Source organism: Globicephala melas, chromosome 6 (genome assembly GCF_963455315.2).
Source record: "Globicephala melas chromosome 6, mGloMel1.2, whole genome shotgun sequence".
Classification (NCBI taxonomy): Eukaryota; Metazoa; Chordata; class Mammalia; order Artiodactyla; family Delphinidae; genus Globicephala; species Globicephala melas.
In genome coordinates, this window is record NC_083319.1 from 13741505 (window position 1) to 13766577 (window position 25073).

The 25073-nt window shown below is 51.7% G+C and overlaps 1 protein-coding gene across 4 annotated transcripts in view; it reads right to left on the reverse strand.

The window, feature by feature from the left end:
• Positions 1–25073, reverse strand: part of GSN (gelsolin) — a 56760-nt gene that overhangs the window by 11270 nt on the left and 20417 nt on the right. The window contains exons 3-11 of one of the 4 annotated variants that reach the window (XM_060300529.1): positions 16132–16193; positions 14552–14756; positions 13451–13605; positions 7883–8044; positions 5930–6079; positions 4674–4763; positions 1827–1959; positions 1249–1337; positions 864–1079 (exon numbers count right to left, since the gene is read on the reverse strand). In XM_060300529.1, coding sequence (XP_060156512.1) covers positions 864–1079; positions 1249–1337; positions 1827–1959; positions 4674–4763; positions 5930–6079; positions 7883–8044; positions 13451–13605; positions 14552–14756; positions 16132–16155 — 1224 coding nt within the window. In that variant the 5' untranslated portion in view covers positions 16156–16193. Of the gene's footprint in view, positions 1–863; positions 1080–1248; positions 1338–1826; positions 1960–4673; positions 4764–5929; positions 6080–7882; positions 8045–13450; positions 13606–14551; positions 14757–16131; positions 16203–16254; positions 19116–25073 lie in introns of those variants that run through there. The other 3 variants (XM_060300528.1, XM_030858802.3, XM_030858805.2) reach the window with 3 other exon arrangements.

The window sequence follows — 25073 nt, forward strand, 5'->3', positions numbered from 1 at the left end:
ATAATAAATAAAAATAAACACTTTTGCTATTTCTATTATGTAGGATGGAATCAGTGTTTGCCTGAAGCAGATTCTACTTCATAAACATCTCTGAATTCCACCCCCCCACACTTCTCCATCTTCACTGTGACCTTCCTGATCTCAAGGTCATTATCTCTTCCCTAGACTATTATAACCTCCTCAGGAGGTCTCTACCGTCATTATCCTGTCTCTAAATTCATTTTCACAGTGAGTTTAGGAAGCACAGAACTGAGCCTGTCACATTTCTGCCTTTAAAAAAAAGAAAAAGAAAAAAAAACCCTCACTAGCACCTAATGGTTACAGGATCAAGTCCACACCCCTGGACATGGAACTCAAGGCCCCTCCTTGAGGATGCCATCAGCAGCAGGCTCCCAGGACAGCTCCCTGCCTGGAATACCTACTCTTCGTCTCTGGCAGCAAACTCCTACTCATACTCTGAGGCCCAACCAAAAGGTCCCCACCTCTGTGAAGACTGCCCCAACCACCCACCTTCACTTCCCTTCCTGTGTTCCCATAATCCCTGTGCACCTCCCATCTCCCACTGATCACACAGGTCTGAGCAACCAGCTGTGGCTGTGGTCACCTCCCCTCCCAGACCATGTACTCTTCATGGGCAGGGTGGGGTCTCAGACACTTGGCATGGAGCCTGGAAGACAGTAGGTGCTTAGGGTATGTTGGTTGCAATAATCCAGCAAGACAAAATAATGCCATCCACCTAAAACTGTGGTCAAAATCTCTTAGAGAAACATCTTCAGAGAAGCAGGAGGCAGTGGGTGGGCCAGAGGTGCCAGGGAGGGAGCAAGGAAGGGGCCTGGACACACCCACCCCAGCCCCCCAGGTACCTGTTTCTGGCCTGTGCCATTGTCATCCATGCCGTGCTGGGCGGCCATTGCAGTGGAGGTGTGCAGGGTGGCGGCGTCGAAGGGCACGCGCTCTATGTTGGCGATGTGGCTGGAGAGATAGGTCAGGCCCAGGCCATCCGTCTGGTCTAGGTCGCGCCAGTTCTTGAAGAACTGTTTGAACAGTGGGGTCTCGCCACCCTCAGGAAGGACGGAGACCTGGAAGGGGAGGGGGGAGAGCAGGACATGCTGGCTTGGGGTCCCCCTGAGGACAGGGGCCACCCAGCAGGGGTCCTCAAGGGAGCCTCAGACACCCAGTCCACACTGAGGTGGGATACCCACCCAAAATGGACCCATTCTCACTGTCCTACCTGGCTCCAAGACTCACCTGGGTCTGCTTGGGGTAGTCCATCTTGGAGATGAAGTCGGAGGCCGTTTTGAGGGCAGCCTTCCTCTCCTCCGTGTTGGCCTGCCTGCCTGTCAACAGAGGGAGGGTAAGGGGCCGGGGGTCAGTGCTGTGCCCCCGCATCCAATGGTCCAGGGAAAGCAGAAGGCCAACCTCCCTCCCTCCTCTTCCTAGACTGTGGACAGCCAAGGCCAGAGAACTCAGAGCTGATCACACCATGAGCTCTCGGGGGGCCAGCTGGGGGTCCTGCTTGATGATGGCAAGCACACCGACCACTGTGGCCCATTTACTGAGCTCAGAACTATACAAAAATGATGGCATTTCATCCACACAACAACCTTATGTGATAAAGATCATTATCTTGTCCTCATTTACATATAAGGAAACCAGGGTCTTAGAGAGGTGAAGTGACTTGACCAAGGCCGCTCAGCCAGTAGGAAAGTTGCAACTCAGACCCTCAGGCCCCCCTCCTCTTGCCTAGACTCATGAGCCAAGTTCCTGCAAGGCTGCTGGAGCTCCCACTCGAGGTTCTGTTCAAGCCCCTCCCCTGTCCCCAATACCTTTCCAGACAAAGATTTTCCCATCTTTGCCATGGTCCAGGATGAAGCAGTCCTCGGACTTCAAGGCCCCCTGGGCGAAGGGGTTCTCATCAGCCACGAGGGAGACCGACATGGTGCCCGCACCATTGGAGACCTGGGAGGACAAGGGAAAGGCAGCCCAGCCCATCAGTGACCTCCACCACTTCAGCCTAACCATGGGCGCCCCCAAGACCACACGTGGGGAGACCCTCGTCTCACCCCCACCCCCAAACGACACTGCAGGGTAACATGAGGACTTGTGCCCTCAAGCCCTGAGGCTCATTCAGGATTTCTTTGTCTTTTTCCACTATGTCACAACCACATCTGCGACCTACACACAGGTGTAGCATGGAAACTGCACACGGAAAGGGAAGGGGGAGGATCCAATGCAGGAATGCAGGTGGCATAGGAAAAGAACTGTATAGTTGGTGAAAAGATATTCAACCTCATCAGTTAAAAAAAAAAAGGAAATAAAGAAGAAAAAGAAAAAGATCTAAACGCAGTGTAGGATTCTGGATTGGAACCTGGAATGAAAAATTGGGGAAAACTGAATAAAGTCTGCAGTTTAGTTAGTAGTATTGAACTGATGTTTCTTAGTTTTGACAAATGTACCTGGTTATGTTAAGATGTTCAGGAGAACCTGGGTGAAGGGTATACGGGAACCCTCTGTACTATCTTTGCAATATTTCTGTAAACCTAAAAATTATTCTAAAATAAAAGTTCATTGAATTTTTTTAAGTGTACCATACTCGTCAAAATTCAAAAGACTGACAATACCCACGGGCTTCCGTGGTGGCGCAGTGGTTGAGAGTCCGCCTGCCGATGCAGGGGACGCAGGTTCGTGCCCTGGTCCGGGAAGATCCCACATGCCGCGGAGCGGCTGGGCCCGTGAGCCACGGCCGCTGAGCCTGCACGTCCAGAGTCTGTGCTCCGCAACGGGAGAGGCCACAACAGTGAGAGGCCCGCGTACCGCAAAAAAAAAAAAAAAAAAAGATCGACAATACCCAGCGTTGAAAAGACTCTGGGTGAACAGGCACTTTCAAACCCATGATGAAGGTAACTAGGGAGCCCTTCTAGAATGCATTTTAGTAATACATATCAGAACTCTAAAAAATAAGTGCTCCACATTTACTGAAAACTTACTATGTGCCAGGCACTGTTCTAAGCAATTTATGTAATTTATCTAATTTAATCACTTCTACAATTATACAACTCCTTTAATCCTTAAAACAACCTGTGGTAGTCCTAGTAGTGTCCCCATTTTATTCACAAGGAAACCAAGGCACAGAGAGATTAAGTAACCTGCACAGCTAGAAAGTACCAGACCTGGGATTCGAACCCAGGTAGTCTGACTCCAGAACCGGTAATTTTTTTTTTTTTTTTTGGCCACATCCTGAGGCTTGCAGGATCTCAGTTCCCGGACCCGGGATTGAACCACAGCAGTGAGAGCCCAGAATCCTAACAACTAGGCCACCAGAGGACTCCCAAGAACCAGTATTTTCAATCACTGACTCTTTATTCAGCCTATGACCCAGCAATCCATGTCTGGGAAACTTCCCTAATGCCACACTTCGCCCAAGTGCACAAAGAGGGACTGTCTGCAATCAGAAAAGGTGGAAACATTCTAATGTCCATCAAATAGGGATCTGCTGAGATTCCTACATTCCTAAAATAGAATACTACACAGCCGTTTTAAAGGACCATGTGGATCTCTATTACAGACAGATACTCCTGACCACGTCAAGTGGAAAAAAGGCCACAGAAAAGCATGAATCGTTTGGATCCATGAATATCAAACAGAGATGGAAAAATATATGTAACTAGACACAGAAAGCTGTATCTGGAGATTTCTTTACCAAAAGGGTAACCATGTAACCATGGTAACCCATGGAGAGGAGAGGAGGCGAGGTTGACTTTTGAGTGTCGTTACTTTTGTAATTAAAACCCATTTTTAAAACAGTACTGGCTACCTTAAACTAGTGAAATTGCACTGACTCGTATTTTCTTCTTACGTTCCTGAGAACTGCTCAGTACTGTTACTTACAACGCGTATGTGTTACTTTAGTATCAGAGTAAATGTCAACAATGAGGTTTTTCCGTGGTCGTGATGAGAACCTTCACCTCATGTTGTTGTTATTTTACCACAAACAAGCCTAGGGCACGACATGGGTGTCACAGGCCCAGAGGCCAGAGTTCCCTGGCCCAGGAGCAGCCTCGATTCACTTTTTTAAATCACAAGAAGGCAAATTCCCCGGCGGTCCAGTGGTTAGGACTCCGTGCTTTCACTGCCGAGGGCGTGGGTTAAAGGGAACTAAGATCCCACAAGCCGCACAGCGCGACCAAAATAAATAAATAATAAAATCACAAGAAGAAATTATAAATAAAGTCATTAACCATAACCTGCCCCTCAACACACACACACACACACACACACACACACACACCCCACACACACTTTTGTACTATTTCCCTGTATCTTCCTACAACACTCCCATCAGTTTCCTCTGTGGACCCCCGGAAATCCTGAAAAGTCGACTGCCCTTCTCCCCACTTTACAGACTAGGAAACTGAGACCCAGCAGAGAACATGTGCCGCCCAAGACCCCACAGATGAATGTGACGCACGTGTGTCTGCAGTCGCTCGCACGCCCTTACTCCCGGGGCAGGAAGGCAAAGGCAGCAGGTGGGCGTCTACTGGAGGCGTGTGGAAGCCGAGTCCCCCCCCCACCCCACCCCCACGCATGCTTTGCTCAAGACCCCGTGGCAGCGGAGCTCAGGAAGACCAGGTCTCCTGACCCAAGACCCAGGGGCCAGCGCAGCTGAGGCTCACCTTGTAGAGCTTGGCCAGCTTGCGGTTGGCTGCGTCCTCCTTGGCTGAGTCCTCGGTACCCTCGGGCAGAGCCGGCTTGGGACCCAGCACCTGCAGGAGAGGGAGACACGGAAGAAAGGGTGGCGGTGAGCTCCTGGCAGCCTCCTCCCCCAGGGAGGGGACTGAATTCCTGAGACAGCTCCCTCCCCAGGCAGGTAAGGACCACGTGGGCGTCCATCCACAGCGACCTTCCACTTAGGGTAAGGTCCCCTCCAGAGACATCCTGCATCTCTTGACGTGTCTCCTGTGTGCAGAGCTCAACCAGGGCTGCCTGTCGAGTCCTTCCCTCCTTGTTCCTTGTCTCCAGGAGCTCCGTGCTCCTCTGCCTCCTGGACAGTCCTTCAGGTATTTATTCTACCATTTCCTCCTAGCCTTCTAAGAATGATAAATAGAGCTATGAATACCTTCCACCACATGCCTTTAACAGACCTCATTTCATCTTCGCACCCATGCTGAGAGGCACAGATTATCACTCTCGTTTCACAGGAGAGGAAACTGAAGTCTAGAGAGAAGAAGTACCTTGTCCACACAGCTATAAGGTGGCTAAGTTGGAATTTGAACCCGTATCCCTGTGATTTTAGAGTCTATTTTCACACCTCCATTCTGAGCTACCTCCAGCCTCAATGGCCCCAGCTACTGCCCCTCTCAAGCCATGTTTGGTGTCCAGGCTCCTCCCCATAATAATCACCTTCTGCTCTTCCTAAAAACCAGAACTCAACAGCCCCAGACAAGCAGGAGACAAGTGGCACGGAGCAGAGCCCGTGGTCTCCTCCTTTTCCTGGTGACCCCTGCCTCTGTTGATATGTCCTCAAAGCACAACGGCTGACAATGCCATCATGCAATTTGAAGAAATGGGCTATAAACTACTAGGAATGGTCAGAAGAGGAAAGAGGGGATTGGGTCTCCATTGTCTCTTTCTGACCTGGCTCCAGCACCAGGTCCACCCTCGGAAGACGCCAAGACCCTCCTTCTCAGCTCCTTTGGAGGACCTAGCCCTCCCAGTGGGAGGGTGTGGCTCACAACCCCGGGATGTACCAGGTCCTGGGATTCCAGCCCCACTTCTCAGGGGAGTCTGGGAGTTGTAGGGGAAGCTGCTCTTCCAGCTTGGTGGAAAAACAAATTCACCTCAAAACTGCCTGTTGGATGGAGGAAAGAAAGGAGCCTCCTGTCCCTATTCTCAGCCCTACCATGCACTCCCAGGATGTGGCCGTGGGTACCTGGAGCATCGCCTCCGGCTCGGAGCCCTCCTCGGACACGTGAACACGGGCCCGGCCATTCCGCTCGTTGTCTCGGATGCCCTTGGACAGCTCTGTGGCCTTCAGCCTCTCGAAACGGTTGCTCTTGGAGCCGCACCACTGATAGATGTCCTGTAAGACAGGTACCCCACGTAAGGCAGTGCCGCATATAAGCCCTGCCCAGCGACATGGCAAGGAGGGAACTATGGGGGTGGGTGGTGAGCTCACCTTGTTCTCTGCTTGCCCAGGTGACAGCGGTGGAGCACACGCATGCCCACATCCAAGCACAACAGGTGTGATCTGTGTGCACCAGGGTATGTGAGTGCATGATTTGGGATATGTGTTTCTTCACAGGTACCCCTACACATAGAATGTGTATAGAAATGTTTGCCTGCTGGTGGGAGCAGAAATTAGTACAACCACTTTGGAAACCCATTTGGCTGTACCTTCTAAAGCTCTGTATACCGGTATCCTATGACTCAGCAATCCCTCTCCTGGGAATACACCCAACAGAAGTGCATGCATACATCCACCAAAAGACCCGTGCAAGGATGTTCAGAGCAGCACCACCTGGAATAGCCCCAAACTATCCCAAGTGTCCGTCAACAACAGAATGGATCAATGAACTGTGGCATATCTGCCCGATCAATTCTTATATAACAAGGAGAAGGAACAATTTACAACTAAAGGCAACAATACGGATGGATCTCAGAAAGAAAATGTTGGGCAAAAGAAGTCAGAGATCAAAAGCAAAGATTCCACGTACATGAAGTTCAGAAACAGGTGGAACCAGTCTATGCTGTTGGTTGAGAGAGTCTGGGATGACGGTTATCCTTGGGGGTGAAAGGATGAGAAGAGGACAGACGGGGAATTCCCTGGTGGTCCAGTGGTTGGGACTCTGTGGGGCCCACTGCAGGGGGCATGGGTTCCACCCCTGGTCAGGGAACTAAGATCCTACAAACCACGCGGCCAAAAAAAAAAAATCTAAGAAGAGGACAGATGGGGCCTTCTGGGGGCTGGTGACATTCTGTTTCTTGATCTGGGTGTTAATTACACGGGTGTGTTCACTCTGAAATCTATAGAGATGCACACTCAGGATTCACACACTCTTCTGTGTACCTGCTACACTTTAATAACAAGCTTACACTCAGTGTGTGCCTCCGTTTGCATGGACCTTACACCACGTGTATATATGAGGTTGGGTGTAGAACATCCGGCCATGTCCTTCTGCAGGTATGAGTATATGTGGATTTGAGAAGAATGTGTACAAAGCATCAGTCAGTAAGGGGGGCCTGGGTAAGTGCAGCCCACACACGTTGCCACATACAAGTGGGCATGTGCAACTACACGTATGACGTGCACATTGTGGGTCCCTGAACAACATGCCCAAGTCTCCATGTGTAGGCACTCATCGTGATGCCATGCCCACGCCTGCTGGGCAAGAGCTTATAGTTTTTTTTTTTAATTGAGATATAGTTGACTTACAGTGCTACATAAGTTTCACGTGTACAACATAGTGATTCACAATTTTTAAAGACTATACACCATTTGTAGTGGTTATAAAATATTGGCTATGTTCCAAAAGCCTATAGTTGCTGCACATGCGTGCCATGTGTTTGCAAGTGAATGACTACGTGTAAAAAGGTACACAAGATGTGCACATGAACATGCCAGGGAGTCTGCACGTCAACTGAAGCCAGAGTGCGCTGTGCGTGAGGTCTGTGTGTGGGCGTATGATGAGTCTGAGTCTACACGCCAGGCACATCTGCACCCAAATCTCTGCAGGTATGTCTGACTGCTACACAGAGCATGTGTGTGCACGGGGGCTGCTGTCTCTGTGGCTTGCCCTACTTGTTCACGTGGATGCGTCCACCTCCCCAGAGTCAGGCCTGGAGCACCTCAGTGGCCCCTGGGAAAGGGGAGGGCACAACTTACATTGCCCAGGTCCAGGATGAAGCAGTCACCATTGTTGAAGCTCTCCCAGGACACAGGCACCTCGGTGCCGCGGGGCACACGCCGCCCTTTGACCTGGAAGAGTCTCTGCACCACCACCTCATTGGGTTCCACGTGCTTGAATCCTGATGCCACGCCTCCTTTCTGTTGGGTCAAGGAGACAACGTTAGTCCACGGGAGAGCGTCTGGGGAAGGGACAGGGATGAGTTGAAGGAAATTCTGGCCTATGCACCACTGGACTTCTAGCAGGTTCCCTACCCACTGCACATTGCTGCCACCCCTTTGAATCTCGTACTCCACTAACAAAGACCGCTGGGCCCACTTTCCTGGATCAAAAAGCTTCAAACATTCCTTTCTCAAAAGCTGCATTTTCTAAGGGATGTTCTAAGGAACTCTAATCCCCCAAATAGTCTGCAAGGAAAGGATTCCATGATCAAATAAGCACAAGGAATGCTCCTTACTTGCTCCCTGACTGTTACATAATGTACATCCACATAATAAAGGCTCTGGGAAGTCCTCTGGTAAATAAACCTGCTTGCCTTTTGTTTTAGAGAATATTTCCCTGCCTTATTGAATCAAGAACTGCTTTTCTCCTCCTCATCCTGCCTGTAGCTCGAGTGTTCTTCAAAACCCACTTTCAGAAGCACTCACCCGAAGCTTTCCCATCCTTCAAGGCTCTCTCGGTCTCCAGCCGAGACCATTCCCCTCCCTCCTCTGATGCTGCTGCAGCAAGTCCCACCCAGCTGTGCCTTCAGAGGCAGCTGTGGGTAAATGACAGAGCACTGACCTCAGGTTCAAGTCCCTGCCCTGCCACTACAGTGCTGGGTGACTTTGGGTAAGTCTCTTTCCCTCTCTGAGCCTCAGGCCTCTCCCTTTTGAAATGGTGACAAAAGCCCCTGCTGTGCCACCTTCTGCAGTCATCACCAAGTTCCAGGGAACTTCAGGAAGGATTCCTGGCAGCGGTCAAAACTGCCCTTGGCTCAGTAGAAAGCCAAATAAAGTGGGCTGGGCGTCCTCATTAACAGTTCCCAGCCCCAGGTGCTCATCGACCCCAAGCCTCAGGGATGTCAAGTCAGAGCTGCGAAGGTCCTTATGAGCTTCCCGTTTTATGCATGAGGAAACCGAAGCCCAGAGAAGTGAAGTGACTTACTCAAGGGCACTCAAAAAGCACGCGGCAAAGCTAAGGAGTAAAACCTTGCCTCCTGTTCCCAATCTGGCACTCACCTCCCTGCTCCACACGTCAAGGGCCACTAAGGCCAGAAATGTGGCCATCCCCTCCAGGCCCCTTGCTGACACCTCAGTTTGCAGAGCAAAGCCAAGTCTGACTTGCCGCACAGAGTCCATGAGGGCAAGGGACAAAGGGAGTGAGTATGATTGGGTTCCTATTACGTCTACACGCAGTAAGCAATACAGACGTGGTTGTGAAATGACAATGCCCACTCTGCCGGGCATTTTGTATGTGCCATCTACGAGGGAGGTGTCATCATCCCCAACTTACAGATGAGAAATGCAGACGCCAGAAGTGAAGAGGCTTGCCTAAGATCTCAAAGCTAGTAAATGGTGGAGCTAGGATGCAAACCCAGGTGTAACTAAATTTGTAAGGGCCACATTTTCCCCCAACATCAGGTTTTCTTAGAGCAAAGGTCACTAGGGTCACCCGGGATGGGAGGCAGGAACAAACCACTGTTCAGAGCAAGGTTCTTCAAGTTGAAATGTTTTCCCTGTTGTGAGTGGAGCGCCCTCTGGTGTCCTTTCTTAGTACTAGCATGAGGCCTTTCAAGAGCATCCCCTCGGGCCCAGCAGGGTGGCCAAGGTATTCGCAGAGCCTTTCTTTCCACCTGGCTTCAGGGACCCTCCTGCTGGGGAGCAGGTAAGGAAAGGCAGCTGGGGAAGAAGATGCAATGCCCCGTGCTCACCTGGTAATGACCGCAGAGGCTGCCACTTACTAGGCCTGTGACAGAGGCTGAGGCACCTGCTTTATGGCCATGCGGTGTGGTCCCCACAAGCCCCTGAGGTAGCAACTCTCATTACCCCACTTCACAGGCATGGAAACTGAGGTGAAAAGAGGTTCAGCCCCGTGCCCAGGGTCCCAGATAATTGGTGTAAGTTTTACCCCCAAGTTTGCCCTTCTAGGGACCAACCTTGCCCAAGTCTGCCAGCCCAGGAACTCCTGAGTGTCTGTGGGCACCACTGACCCTGGAACCTCATTCATCTGGAGGTACAGAGACCGTGGATCTGAAAAGCTTTTCCAAAAGGTGCTGAACGGACACATGGACCATTTTCATGGATTCCTCAGAGAGGAAGAAATGGGGAAATGAGGGAAGAGAAAGACCCTTAACTTGTAGAAATACATCTCTAAAATATTTTACTTGTACAAGTGTGCCTTTTATTTCTTATCAAAAAAATAGAAACTTTCTTTTAAAAAAGGAAAAGTGTTGTTCAATGTCATAAATCTTGGTTCCAATAAATTCTCTGTATATGAATTTATAAATTAAAAGAATACTTGATTTCTAATGAGTATGGACAGGCATTTCCTGATTAATTAACTCCTCTAATCTTACTGATCTGGGAAATTAGACTTAGAAAGATTAGTTAGCAAAAAAATAAAAGTAAGCTCTTAGGAGACATTAGTGGATCTCCAAGTATAAGGGGCAGGACTTTTTGGAAAGTTTTACTATTTTTCACTATTTTTACTTTAATCTCTAGGATTGATTGTTGCTTTCTGTGGTCTAATCATTAGGTGGGCAGAGATTGGCATCAAATTATTTAAACAAAATTTAATAGGATATTGTTTTAAAAGCCACTTTCCAAATTAAAGTGATGATATATCTATATATACATATATATGTATAGATTCTATATCTATATATAATATACACATCTATACGTTCATATAGGGACTTCCCTGGCAGTCCGGTGGTTAAGACCCTGCACTTCCACTGCAGGGGGCATGGGTTCGATCCCTGGTCATGGGGAAGGTTCCACATGCCGCGCGGTGCAGCTAAAAAAATAAATAAATAACATATATGTTCATGTATATATAGAGAAAAATTATGTACTATTTGGTGTATATCTCCACGAGTAGAATCATGGGAAACTTTTACTTCCTAGAAGCCATATTTCTACGTTTGACATTTTACAGTAAGCTTGTATCACACTTGCAGTCTGAAGAAGGATAAAAGCTATAAAGATCTACATTTTAAAATATGTTATAAAACAAAGAAAAACCTACTGATTGGGGCTGGTCCCCTCCACCCTCTAAACTCAGGGTTCCTCATCTAAGAAACAGGAGGGAGGACAGGAAGGGTTCAAGTGATTCTGTGAGTTCCCATTGCGTTCGGGAGCTTCTAGGACTCAGGCCACCCCAGACTCTGCTTGAATCAAGGTTTTCAAATAATGCAGCCCCGTGGGGTCTTTAGGGTTCTGTCTGGGAGTCAGGAGGAGGAGGAGGGATCAAATGCAATGACTTGAAGGATGTGGAGGTCACAGAACAGGACAGCACAGGCCCCGTGAAAGCCCTTTCCAGCGGCTCTCGTCCCCTCCCTGCCCCTTCTCACACCCCGAGGATGGAACTGGCGCCAGAAGCAGGCTTTCACAGAAACAAGTCTTGCGTAACAAGCTCTGCTCCTTGGAAATCTATAATTGATGAGGGCGCCAGGCCGAGAACCTTGAACTGAGCCTGCCAAGTGCAGGGGCGGCGGGAGGACTTGCAGAAGGTGGAAAACAGGACTGGCTTTGGACCTCACATTTCCACCGAAAGCCAGGGCCTCTCAGGACTGAAGTCCCAAATCCAGGCTTGGGCTGGGAACCCATCCCCTGGAACATTCCTCAGAGTATGGTCCAAGAACATCTTGGAAAAATCACCGGAGGGTGAAGGAGGCTTGCTAAACATGCAGATTCCTAGGCTCCATCTGAGCTAAGATCAGAGACCAGGGAGTCTTCAAATGTCCACTCTGAACTCGTTCTGTGCGAGGCCCTTCACACCTGGGTTTAAATCCCAGCTCTGTCACTTACCAGCTCTGTAAGCTGCTTAACTCGTCCACAAGTTAAGTCACTGCTGTCCAGACAGCAACAACAAAAAGCAGGCGCTGTTGCTCAAGGAGCTTGATAACTATTTGCTGAATGAATGACAAATATGTGAGAGCGCCCACCTGGAGGCACAAGCAGGGAGAGGGGTGGCCTTGGGACCTGAACCAACCTCTCTGACTCCTGATCGAGTGTCCTTTCCGCTTTCTGCTCCAGGAGCTGCAAAAAGCCCTGGTCCTTCTCCAAGTCCAGGGACTGGGTCCCAAGCTTCTCACCCCTCCCTCCATCAGTACCAGGGCCCCAGAAGAGGCTGTAGAAAGAAGGTAGAACTGGACAGCTCCGCAGGAGGCACTGTGGGCGTGGATGTGACTGACAGGGGTGCTGGTAGCCTCCAGGGACTCCAACCCTGCTCCACCCAGCGCAGGGCTGAGGCCCTGTTCCCACAACACACCCTGCCCTCTGCTATCTCAGTCTCATGAGAGCTTTTCCATCACCTAATCCCTGATGTGTCAGCTGAGCAGACAGCGTGGCCACCCTGCTAACACAGACACCCCGGAGGCCCAGAGATGGATGATGACTTCTCTAAGGTCACACAGCACATCGGCAGCATAGATGGGGCTTAATACCTATCCTAGAACCCTTCTCATGAGAAGCAGGTTGGTGTAGTGGGAAAAAGCTGGGAGTCAGGAGATCTGGGTTCTGGTCCTGGCTCTGGGACTGACTGGCTGTGTGACCCTGGACCAGTTGCTTAACCTCTCTATGCCTCAGTTGCCCCTCCCTCTCTTAAAATAAGAGATTTGAACTCTGACATTAAGACCATCAAAGTTTATGATCCCCTCCTCATCCTGACCAACGGGAACCCCAGCTTCGTAAAACTACAGCTTTCCAGGGGCCCTTCCAAGGTGCCAAGCTCCGTGCAAGGCATTTCCCAGCTATGCCTTCACCAAGTCCTCTCCCCAGGCCCAAAGGGCAGGTACAACTGGTTCTCATGTAACAGAAGAGGAAAGGGAGGCTCAGGGAGGCCAAGCGGTTTCCCAGACGTCATACACAATACACGGCACAGCCTCTTGGGGCTTCCAGCTTGGTTTTGCTCAGGCCTACCTGGCTTGGGGCTGGGGCTCAGACGCTTCAGAGTTCAAGTTCAAGGGGGATTCTAACAAGCAGAAGGAGACATGTGATCAAATGTGTTTCAAATACCTAACATAGGCCCCTCTGTTGGCAGGCTCAAGCCCCGGGAAAGCAAGGTTCCCACCCATGGCCCACCCCTTACAGCTGGGGCTAGGAAGACCACCCTGTGAAGTGATGGAGAATTTTCTTCTCTCAATTTAATAAGAAACCAGAGGCTCAGAGAGAGAGTGTGTGATTTGTCCAAGGTCGCGCAGCTAGGAAGGGCCCAGAGCTAACCAACTCCAAAGGCTGAGCTCTGACCCATCTGCCCACATCACCAAACAAGACTGAAAGATGATGGATGGACCTGAGTGAGCCCTGCCATTGGTGCATCTGTCCCTGCTGCCCGGCACCCACCTTGTACTTGAGGCCATGCTTGAAGTAACCAAGGAAGGTGGCAGACTCGAAGCCCTGGACCTCACGGTGCTGCACAGCCCGACCGTTCAGGTAGTCATCCAGCTGCACGGTGAAGATAGCAGCTGCCCCGCTCTCATCCTGGCTGCATTCATTGCCTGGGGGACATCAGAGCAGCATGAGCCGGGCTTCTGTAAAGTGGCCCCAGCCTCCCACGGAGGAGGAGTCTGGAGCCCCCAGCGGTGCCCTGGCCTGGCTGTAGAAGCTGGGCAAGCCCCTGCCTCCTATGAGCTTCGGTTAATCTATCTGTATAATGGGGGAGGTGGGAGGCTGACTCCAGGTCTCTAGGAGTCCTCCCAGCTCTGACGCTTCCCCCTGCACTCACTCTCAACCTTCCTGAGCACGAAGTCAGGCCAGGGAGCATCAGAAAACCAAGCCACAGGGCTTCCCTGGTGGCGCAGTGGTTGGGAGTCCGCCTGCCGATGCAGGGGACACGGGTTCGTGCCCCAGTCCGGGAGGATCCCACATGCCGCGGAGCGGCTGGGCCCGTGAGCCATGGCCCCTGAGCCTGCGTGTCCGGAGCCTGTGCTCCGCAACGGGAGAGGCCACAGCAGTGAGAGGCCCGCGTACCACAAAACAAAAAACAAAACAAAACAACAACAAAACAGAAAACCAAGGCACAGTGAGGGGGCAGGACTCACAGAGTCACACAGCAGAGCTGTGGCAGGGCTCCAGGCTCCGACTCTGAAGGGCAAACTGGAGTGTGACTGGAGCTGTGCAGGGGGTCCAGGGTCCCCAAATCACCTCCAGTCTGTGTGCCATAGTGGCTTGTTTAACCCTCACAACAGTCCTATGAGGTAGTCTAGCGCAATCATCAGGTCCACTTTACAGAGACACTGAATATCTTGCCAAAGGGCAGAGCCGGGGTCTGAACTCGGGCAGGTGGGCTCTAGAGTCTTGGGAACATGTAACCAAGGGTCTGGCACACACTTGATGCTCAATAGTCACTTAATTCCCGTGGGCACTTCCTGGCGACCATGCCTCAAAGGTCTGTGCTTTATGGCAGAGGGGCTGGGATGGGGGCTCGGGCGGGGCCAGCCTCACCCAGCCAGTAGTGGAGGTCGTACTGCAGGTTCCCACTCCTGAGCTTCACTGTCTTCAGGATGACATAGGCATCGCCTGTGAAGAAGTCTCCGTAAAGTTTGCGGGGCACGGGAACCAGGTCGAACTTCTCCACACGCCAGATCTGCAGGCCGGGCTCCTTCCCCGCCTTGAGGAACTCGGGGTGTTCCACCACCATGCTGCTGGGCTGCAAGAGACGGGGAGGAGCCTGAGTGAGGGCAGGAGCCTCGGCGGGGAGAGACCCCACCCCGGGGCACGAGGGAGGGTGGTTTCCAGCACCAAGAGCATCTCACTTGAGCCGCTGACTCTCCCCACCCCGTTCTATGACCCCTGCTCGACGAGTGAGCAAACAGGGCAGAGTTTAGGCTCCAAACCCTGTCCGTGGCCAGCATCTGTCTCCCCTCCTCAGCTCTCTGGTGATGGGGGGACAGAAGGCTCTCTCTCCCTTCTCTCTTCCTTTCTTAGTGCCAATTAGATGCAACAGTCGAGGCGCAGAGAGGTGAAGACAGGGACCCCCTAGCTAGGAAATGACAGAGCAGGAATTGGCCCATGCTCTAAGAGCACGAGTTTTGGGACCATGGGGAGACCCCTCAGATGGCAATGGTAAATCTGGGGGTCGCCAGGGGCTCAGCTTGTTCCCTTCCAGCATCCTCAGTGGTCCTCAGAACTAGAAGGGTCCTCAGAGAGTTCATTATCCAACTCCACCCTGCAGACAGGAAAATTGAGGCCCCAAGAGGGGAAGGGGGCTAGCCTAAGGTCACACAGCCTGTCTGCTTTTGCTCTTTGGAAGTGGGAAGATTTCCCATGCCCCAACCATGTCCATGTCCACACCTCCAAGAAGGGCCTAGATGACTGAGCCCAAGTGGCCTCCTGCGCTGTCTGCCTCCTCCCTCCTGCCCCCAAAACCCCCCCCCCCCAAATTCCATTTCTTGGAAAAGGCGAGAGGACGCAGCCGGGGTCTGCAGGAGCCTGTTGGAGATGAGGTGGTCAAGGATGGGGGAAGGCCGTCAGACATGCACTGGGGCTAGACATGGAGCAGAGTGGGATGGTTAGCTTGGAGTCAGAGGGTGGAAATCAGCAGGCGCAGGTCACCTCGGGCCGGATCTGGTGGAAGAAGTCAAAAAAACAGATGGGAGAACTCAGGCAGAGGGACGGAGAACACAAAAGGACAGCAGGAGTGAGGAGAAACCAGACAGGGCAGAGGAGGTACCAGAGAGGCGAGAATAAATAACAGGAAGGACGGTAAGCAGGCGGAGGTGAGATCATACAGGGAAGAGGGGGAAAATATTGAAGAGGCAGAGAGAAATTAGATGAGAAAGAGGAATCTGAAATGGAAGAAGAAATCAGAAGAGGGAAGGACAGAAATGAGGCAGAGGGAAGGAGAAATCAGGCAAGGAAGAGGAGAAATCTAGGGGCAGAGATGGGTACGAAATCAGAAGGTAGCACCGAGGGAAAAAGAAATCCGGCCAAGGTGAGGTTAGCCTCTAGGGAGGGAAACAGCCAGGGCCCTGAGGCTCCCACCCCCATCCACCGGAGCCCCGGAAGCAGCAAGAGATACTTACAAAGCAACAAAACAGTTTTTCCATTCTAGACCTGAAATACTCCCCTTTTCCTAGCGCTGTATCTGCAAGAACTTACAATAGAGAGTTACTCCGGGAGCCCCCCGGGGCCCCCCGGGCACTCACCCGCGCCTGGGTCACCCCCTGCGACGCGGTGGCGGCGCGGGCCGGCGGCGACAGCGCGCACAGCGCCAGGACCAGCGCGTCCAGTAGCGCGGAGCGGTGCGGAGCCATGGCAGCGACGGCGGCAGAAGACCTGGGCGGCACCCTCTGCCTCCCTAGTCGCAGACCTTAAGTAGCCGCCCGCCCATCCCGCCCAAGCTGGGGACCGCCCCGTAGGGAGGGCGTGCGGCAGGGCTGGGCCCCCGCGGGCCTGGGAAGGGCGGGGATCTGGCCTGGATTTTAGAGACCTCGGGGTTCCCACCCGGACAGATCCAACTGGGCGTGGCCACCCCTTCACCCCAGGTCAGGGGTGGAGACCAAGCAGCAGGCGCTAACTCAGTGCACACTAAATGGGCACACGTAAGAATGGCAGGGAGTTCACCCATCTTAGCCCCCTGTGTGATCCATGCAAGAACCCTCCCCTCTCCACCCCTAACGTCTCCAGCAACAAATCCCATGAACTAATATTTATTGAAGGTTTTCCACTTCATATGAAAACGGACACATCCCAACATCCTTTACAGACTGGGTACCATCGACAGCCCCATTTTAAAGAGGGGAAAACTGAGTGCAGAAAGGTCAAGCAATTTGCACACTACTAGGAAATGAAAGGCAACATTTCACTCCAGGTGCTCTGAGTGGACGACCCACTTAGGCAGCATGTGGCTGTCACCAGCTGAGGACACAGTCCGGGAGGCTGACCTTCACTGGACCCTTGAACAAGCCAGACAGAGAAAGGCAGGCAGATCTCTCAACTTCTTGGATTGCAGGTTCTATTTTACTCAAGACTGCCCGTCTTTCCTTCCTTTTAAAAAAGTTTTTATTTTGTAAAAGGTTGTTTTGATAAAAACTTAAAGTCACGTTATTTATGCAAAGTTTTGCCTCTCAACCCCACTTACACCTTGGGGCAACCAACCACTTCTATCTTCCTCCTTCAGCTGATTTCAGTGTTTGGCTTCATGTCTTAAATAACAAGCCCTTGTTGTTTGGGTTTTTTTCTTTTTTGGGGGGGGGGTGTTAATTTTGGTTTTGTTCTTGTTTTTTTCAGTTTTAGGTCCTATTGGCTCTCCCTGGGGAAGTCAAGGATTCAAGCCTCTTGCCCTTCTCCCAGGCTCCCTTCCCATCTCTCACTCTCCCACTGGAGGCTTACAGTCAGTCACTGGGTTAGAAGTGCTATTCGAATTCACACAGGCCTTCTTCCCACCTTCTCCAGCCCCTCTCTTCTCCCTCTCACTACTCTGCCGGGCCCAGCTTCTCTATTTCCAAGTTCCCTTTGCATCCCAAATCTCCTCCTTTCCCAATAACAGGGAATGCAGTGACAGGGAAGAGAATGCAGAAGCTGGAGACCTGGGTTTGATTCCCACGTCCACTGTGTGTAAGTTACTTTCTTCTTCTCTGCCTCAGTCTTCTCATCTAGTAAATGGGTATAAAGTGGTTGCTGAGAATTAAACCAGTCTCTCTGTGTGAAAATGGCCTGGTCTGACAATTAGTAAATGGGAGTTCCCATCCCCCTTCCCCACGAGCTTTAGTCATCCACACCAGCTCCTCCTGGAGCCCAGTTTCTATCTAATCAGGCTGAAGTTTGCCTTCCATCACACACAACTTCCTCCCATTTAAGATGGACTGTGGGTCAGATAAAGGGCTAAATGAACACACACACGGAGAAGACAAATCAGACTGCAGGGATTATAAGAAAGCTTCATGGACAAAGGGACTTGTGACCTGGGCCTTGAAGGACAGGGAGGAGGGAGGTTGAGAAGAAGAGGCATTCTGAGGAGGGAACAGCATGGGCAAAGGGCAAATGCAGGCCACATGCAGTGACTAAGGAGGGGTCCTGTCTCAAACACAGGAGCAAGAAGAGATGAGGCTGGAGGAGGGTGGCGGGGGTCACAGGGGCCTGTGTGTCACACTGAAGAGTCTGAATTTTATCCCAGTGTCTGTGGGGAACCACAGAGAGATGCCCGAGTTCTTGAAGCCCTATGTCTAGTCCTGGGCCTGTAGAGCCTGCAGTGAATCAGCTCTGGCCTAAATTCAGAGAGCTCTTCCCTCTCCTTAGGCATTTCGAGGGTTATAAAAACCCCACAGTTCTCATATGCTCTTGATGGAAGTATAAACCAGTCTCCCCTCTCTAGAGAGCAATTTATGACCACAAATTCGAAACACATTGCAACAACAGTGCCATTTCCTTCAGTATCACTTGCAGAGGAACGTGGAAATATACGTGCAAGGATGTTCACTGAAGCATTGTTTGAAGAAAACTGGAAAGGACCCAAGTGTCCCGGTTAAACAAATTATGGAGCCGCCATACAACAGACCACTCTGCAGCTGTGAAAAAAGAATAAGCTAGTGCGGACCGTCCCTGGCACATAGTAGGTGCTCAATAAACACGGAGAGAGCTCCAAGTGCAAAAAGCGAATTGTACAAGGACTATAATGTGACTCCTCTCCTCTGTTTTATGAGGGTGTCTGTTTTTGTATACATCCTTAAAAAAATCAAGGAGGGTAAACACCAAACCGTCAAGCCAGTTTGTTTGAAAGGGATAAGAGGTTGGGGTCAAGCACCCACATCGCTGCCGTTGGCACAAGGGAACATCTTAGGGTGATGAAAACATTCTAACTCTGGATTATGGTGATGATTACACAACTGAAAAATGTACTAAAAATCACAGTCCCGTCTGCTTACCATGGGTGAATTGTTCTGGTATCTAAATTATACCTCAATATACTTGTGTGAAATTTTTTTTAATGTGCTCTAGGGATTGAAACTATTCACAAGTATTTATCCAATGAAGTTTTTTTTGGTTTTTTGGGTTTTTTTTTTTTTTTTTATAAAAGACTGATCTACGGGGACTTCCTCAGTAGTCCAGTGGTTAAGACTCTGCGCTTCCACTGCAGGGGGCACGGATTCCATCCCTGGTCGGGGAACCAAGATCCCGTATGCCACGTGGCATGGCCGAGAAAAAAAAAAAAAAGACTGATCTAGAAATAATACCTTTAAAATAGAGAATGATACCTGCTCATTAGACAATTTGGAAAATCCAAACAAGCAGGAAGAAGAAATTTCCTTGTCATCCCTGTCCCCCGAATGACCCTGAGTCGGCATCTGGCCCAGCTGAGCAGTCCTTTCTGCTCAGTTGGTGATTAACAGAGGGCTGCTGTGGCTTGGCCTTGGTGCCAGGGGTCACTGACCACTAGCCCAGGGTCACTGGCCCCTGGTTAATGATCACAAAGGCCCTGCAGCTTTGCCTGTCACATAGCTCTGGAGCCTGGGTCCTCAGCGCTAGAGACCTGGTGAACGGGCCCTGGCTCCTGCCCTCGGGGAGCCCATGGCCTAGAAACTCTCACTACAGGGCAGTGATGTGTGCAGACTGTGATGGGGACATGGTCTTATGCTGCTCCCTGCCTGGAAGAGGATGAGTTCAGGGCGAGGGTGGGGGCAGGGGCCAGTGGGGAGACTTAAATGCAAAAGAAAAACTTCTAGGTAGAAAGGAAGAGTCCCCACCCAGTGCTAGGCTTCCCTCTGCCACTGACTTCCTGGGTGACTTTGGGCAAATCACTGTCCCTTTCTGGGCCTCAAGGTCCAGTTACCCAAAAGATGGGGTAGGCCCTGATGCTCTGACTCTAAGCCTCATTCCTAGCCCAGCATTCCCAGATACTGGCTCTACAACCATATCCAGAACCGACACGTCTCTAAGCCTCAGGGTTTCCATCTGTAAAATGGGAGCACTGGTCCAGGTTGCCTCTACATGTCCTTCTGAATGAGACGGTGCAGGGCCCCTGAACTACACAAGGGGGCACGGCGGTCACCGATGGCAGCATGCCACCTCACCTCTGGATCCAGACATCTCTGGGAGAAGAGAGGGAGGAAGGGATGGGCGGTGTCTGATTCTGAGTCTCCTCACAGCACCCAGGGGAAAGAGGTATTAAATTTCTCATTTTATAGACCAGGAAACAGAGATTCAGGGAGTTTCAGTCACTTGCTTGGGGTCATTCAGCTAGAAAGAGGCACTGCTGGGATTCAGACACAAGCCTGGCTGGCTCCAGTGCCCAAGCTCTATCTGGGGATCAAGCAGGGCCTCCCAGCACCATCCCACCTGGGCAGGAAGGGAGAAACAGTACCGTTTACAGGTAAAGGGCTGCAGGCGCGGACTCAGTCAAGCCCGAGCCAAGCCTGGCAGCCTGAACTCCGTGGGGTGGCCGTCCCTACCACGCGTCCCAGGCTGAAGAGGTCGCAGCCCTCCAGCCCTGCACCTGCACCTGTGAGCACCCAGGACAGAGGCTTGTCCTAGGAAGGTCCCCAGGCTGCAGCCACTGGGTGGAAGATGGACTGTGGTACCTACACTCTGTGCCACTCATGGACACACAGGTCAGGCACGGTCTCCTGTACTTGAGAGGCAGCCTGGCTCTGCCACCACTTGCTATGTGAGTACGCCCTAGTCCCTGCCCTTCTCTGGACCTCAGAGATCCCCTTGACCTCTGATCTTGGGTGTTCCAGGCTCCCGCCTAGTGCTACACACAGTAGGTGGCTTTCAGCATCAGCCCACATCTCTCCCCTGTAGTTGGATCCAGGACCCCCACCACCAGCTCTGGCCCTGCTCCTCTGTGACCTTAGGCTAGCCTCCGTGTCTCCCTGGACCTCCCAAGGCAGCTATCAGAGATGGGAGCAGGCAGCCTCACCCTCCGCCCCCGGCCTCGATGTACAAAAGGCCTTGGCTGGCCCTGGAAGACACCACCCTGTTCTTTCTCTTCACCCCAAATACTGTTGTTCTTGATTCCCAGGCAGCCGGCTACTCATGGAAAGTCTTCTCTCAGAGCTTGCTTGCTTTCTGGGTCACTGCTGGGCTCTGGGTCCTCCTGGGAATACCCACCCCTCTGGTTTTGCTAAATGGGACAACAGGCAGTAAACAGAGAAGGCAGTTATGAAACCCAGTGAAAGCAGACAGGGCCTCTGTGAGGTCTGGGGAGCCCTGGGGACTTGAAAGAACACGTTTTAGAATCTGGGAGACTCAGCTCCTGTGATCAGGGCCTCAGTTTCCTTATCTATAAAATGGGGAGAATGATACCCAGCTCACAGAGCAGTGAGGAGGCCCAGGGCCCGACACACAGTAGAAGCTTCCCAAAAGTTAGTGCCCATTTTTTGAACTGCTTTCTTTGCACAGAGGCCTCTGTTCAGCATGTGCCACGTGAGAGCAGCGTGGTGGTGCTGGAGGAAGGTTACAGACTTCACAGGAGATTCTTGAGTTCAGGTCTGGGCTGTGGAACCTGGAGCAAGTTGCTTTCCCTCTCTGAGCGTTGGGTCACTCATCTGTAAAAGGGGATAGTAGTGCCCAGTTGCAGGACAGTTGGGAGCTCAGGAGCGAGACTGTTGGAGTGCATTGCACAGAGTAGGACTTATCTGTAGCAACGCTCACTAGTCCATCCTCTCTTTGTAGACTATGACACCAAGAACAAGAGTGTAACTTCTGAGAATCACATAGCAAGTACCTGGCAGAGCAGACCTAGAACCCAGGTCTCCATTCCTGGGCCAGAGGTAAGGCCTGAGCCCATGACATGACAAGGCGCCCTGTAAGGGCCAGCTGGACCTCTGCCCTGGCCCAGTCTACCCTGGGTGTGGACAGCTGGCGGGGAGATGGCCAGTGGGACTCCAAGAGGCTGACTATCCCTGGGACCAAAGCCACTGGCTCTTCCCCAGCTTCGGAGGCAACCCCACCTAGTGCTGAGAGCCAGGGCAGGACATTCAGAGAGGGACTAACCCCGCCACTTCCTGAGCCTGTGCCCTGGAAGCAGCCAGATCTGGCCGTGGGTGTGAGTCAGTGCCCTCCCTGCCAGGGTCCACTTTGAAGTCGGTGTCCCCTTCTCTGGGGAGGCAGTGGCCCTGGGAGGCTTGGCAGGCCAGCAGCTGGAGCTGCAAACAGCTGTATCGTAGCCCCTCTGGCACCCCACAGCCCACCGATAGGGGAGTCCAGGCACAAACACTATCAGCAGCAGGACAGTGAGGCCCAACTACGGGCACTGCGGTGCAGGACCAGTAGAAGGTGGGAACACAGTCTCCGCGCGCCAGCCTCCTGGGGCAGCAGGGCCTACGGGGCCCAAACAAGAGCCAGAAGCAACAAAGGCCACAGGAGGCAGCTCCCTGCTCCACAGAGGAAAGGCTTTCCAATAGAGAGAAAAACAACGTGCATGATTGTGGAAAGAGCTCCCAACAGGAAAAGCTGTGTATAAATCCCGACCTACCACTTTTAGCTCTGTGGCTTCTGCTCTCTGAGCCTCAATTTCCTCATCTGTAAAATGGGGATTAGAATTGCTTCTTCCCAGAGTTGCTGTGAGAATGTCGTAAGGTAAAAATACGTTTGGGGCTTAGCACAGGGCTTGGCCTAGCCTATGCACATATAGAGGAAGCTGTGGTGGTTGTTTGCTGGGGGCTAGGAAGCGTCTCTCTCTCTCTCTCTCTCTCTCTCTCTCTCTCAATCTCTCTCTCTCTCTCTCTCTCAATCTCTCTCTCTCTCTCTCTCTCTCTCTGACACTCAAGTTCCTTATGTATAAAATCAGGGTTAAAATGTTTTTCTCAAAGGTGAGTGGAGAGCACTGAATGAGACCATAAATGTGGAAGATCCTAGGACCATGCCTGGCATAAGACAGTTCAAAAATGCCGGTTTCCTTCCCCCTCTTCCAGAGAGATAATGAGTGGCCCAGTGGTGACCCAGCCAAGGGGATTCAGATGATGAGCAAAGCAGTCCATTTCTAAGGACACTTCAGGCCCTGGGACTTTAAGATTCTGAAAGAAATAGCAAAAGGCAAACAATGTTTGAGCATCTGGTCAAGGTCCCCCACTGTCTGTCTGGGGATCAAGTTCATCCTTCAGCAGGACCCAGCTCCCTAGGCCAATAATCACCATGATGGGAGCAATAATGACAGGACCTCAGAAGATGGTGACATATCCCTCCTGCTGCAGGCTCCAAGTGAAGCCTTTCTCTGTCCCCAAGCTTTGCACAGCCAGTGACAGCCAAGACCTCCTGTAAACAGGAGCCCATCTTCTGGGTGTCAGTTTGTACCTTGCAGGCAGAACTTCCAAGAAACACAAAGGGGGCAGGTTCAGGACAGAGGAGAGAGTCCAGAATCCAGGAGCAGAATCCAGGAGCAGAGCTTAGGTGAGCTCGGGATACCAAGAATGACCAGTAGGGTGAGGGGTGCACAACCTTCCATCCAAGGGAAGACAAGATAATATCCAGGCTGAGTTTGGACAGAGCCCAAATCCCTACCTCGGGGAGCGGGGGGGGACTTGGGCCAATGGCCCTTCTGCAGTGTTTCAATTTCCTCCTCTATAAAATGCGGTGATGAGTCCTACCCTGGGGGTCATCTGGGAGGAGGGTTGAAGGAGCTCCCAGCACTGTGCTTATTAGCACACAGCAAGCGCTCAGTAACTGCAACACCCAAAGACAAGCGCCCGGCATGTGTCCAGGCCCCAGAAACCAACAGCCCACTGGCCCCCATACCCACCCTTGACTTCTATCTCTGCATCCTTGCATCCAAAGCAGGGTAGGACTGGAGGGTCCCAGCCAAGGCCCAGAGACCTGGAGGGATGGCTGGTGCCAAGGATAGGAAGGCTTCTTAGGAGGGGGCCTCAATCCAGCACTTCAAGAGCCCCCCTTGCCTCCCACCCCATCCACAAACCTCATTATGATGCCCTCCCCTCTCCTCTGGTCTCCTCCCACCCCAAGGCACAAGGGCTCTGGAGTCACTGCCCGATCCCAGCCCTGTCTCTTACTACCTAGGTGACCCTGCAAGTGACTCAACCTCTCTGAACCTGTGTCCCTGGGTATAGAAAAGCCAGACTATCTCACAGGCTTGCTGGAACTTGACACTAGTAAAAATCAGTTATGGAAAAACTCCAAATGCTATAGCATGATTAGAAATTCTCTGCAATTTATCTCAAACTTTTAACTACAATAGAACTACCAGAGATTCAAAGATATTTTTTATCCTTACTAATCGCTTCAATTTTAATAAGGCTTTTTAAAACGTACTTTCCCCTCTTAAACACAAACAGAGGTATAGTACTGGAACCCTTTTGTTCCTTTCCCAGCTCAGTGAATAATCGTAACCAGCTGGAAGAAATGAATGAGATCCAGTCCACAAAGCACAGTGCCTAGCACATGACAGCGCTCCGGAACGGTGCTGTCTCCTTTCCCCAGATGTTCTCCCAGCCTCACCTCCATCCAGGCACCTGCCCAATGACCCGCATCATCAAGCCCTCTGAGGGCTTCCAGAACCCTCTGGGACACTCCAGAGTCATCCCACCAGGCCATACACAAGGGCTGAGGCCAGAGCAGAGACGCTCAACCCCACATACTCCCCATTTACACTCACTTCCCTCTCCCGCCTCCCAGACACTGTCCTGGTTCAGGGTTCCCATCTTTTCTCTGGAACCACTGCACCAGCTTCCTCAGTGCCTTCGACTCTCCCTTTATCCACAGGGATCACATCATTCCCTGCTCAAGACCCTTCCACGGACCCCAGTGCAAACTGAAAGAAGTCAGGACTCCTCAGCTTGGGTTTTAAGGCCCTCTGGGATCTGGTACCTACACGCTCTTGCAGCCTCATCACCCACTGACAACCCCCTCCACCTTCCCCCCGACACCCTCTGCGACACCTCTTGCCTCTATACTTCCTGCCTCCCGGAGAGCTGGGGGTGGGGGGGTCTAGCCTCAGCTGTGGCTCTGACTGCATGACCTCAGGCAAGCTCTTTGCCTCTCTGAGCTTCAGTCTCCTCATCAGGCTATTGGA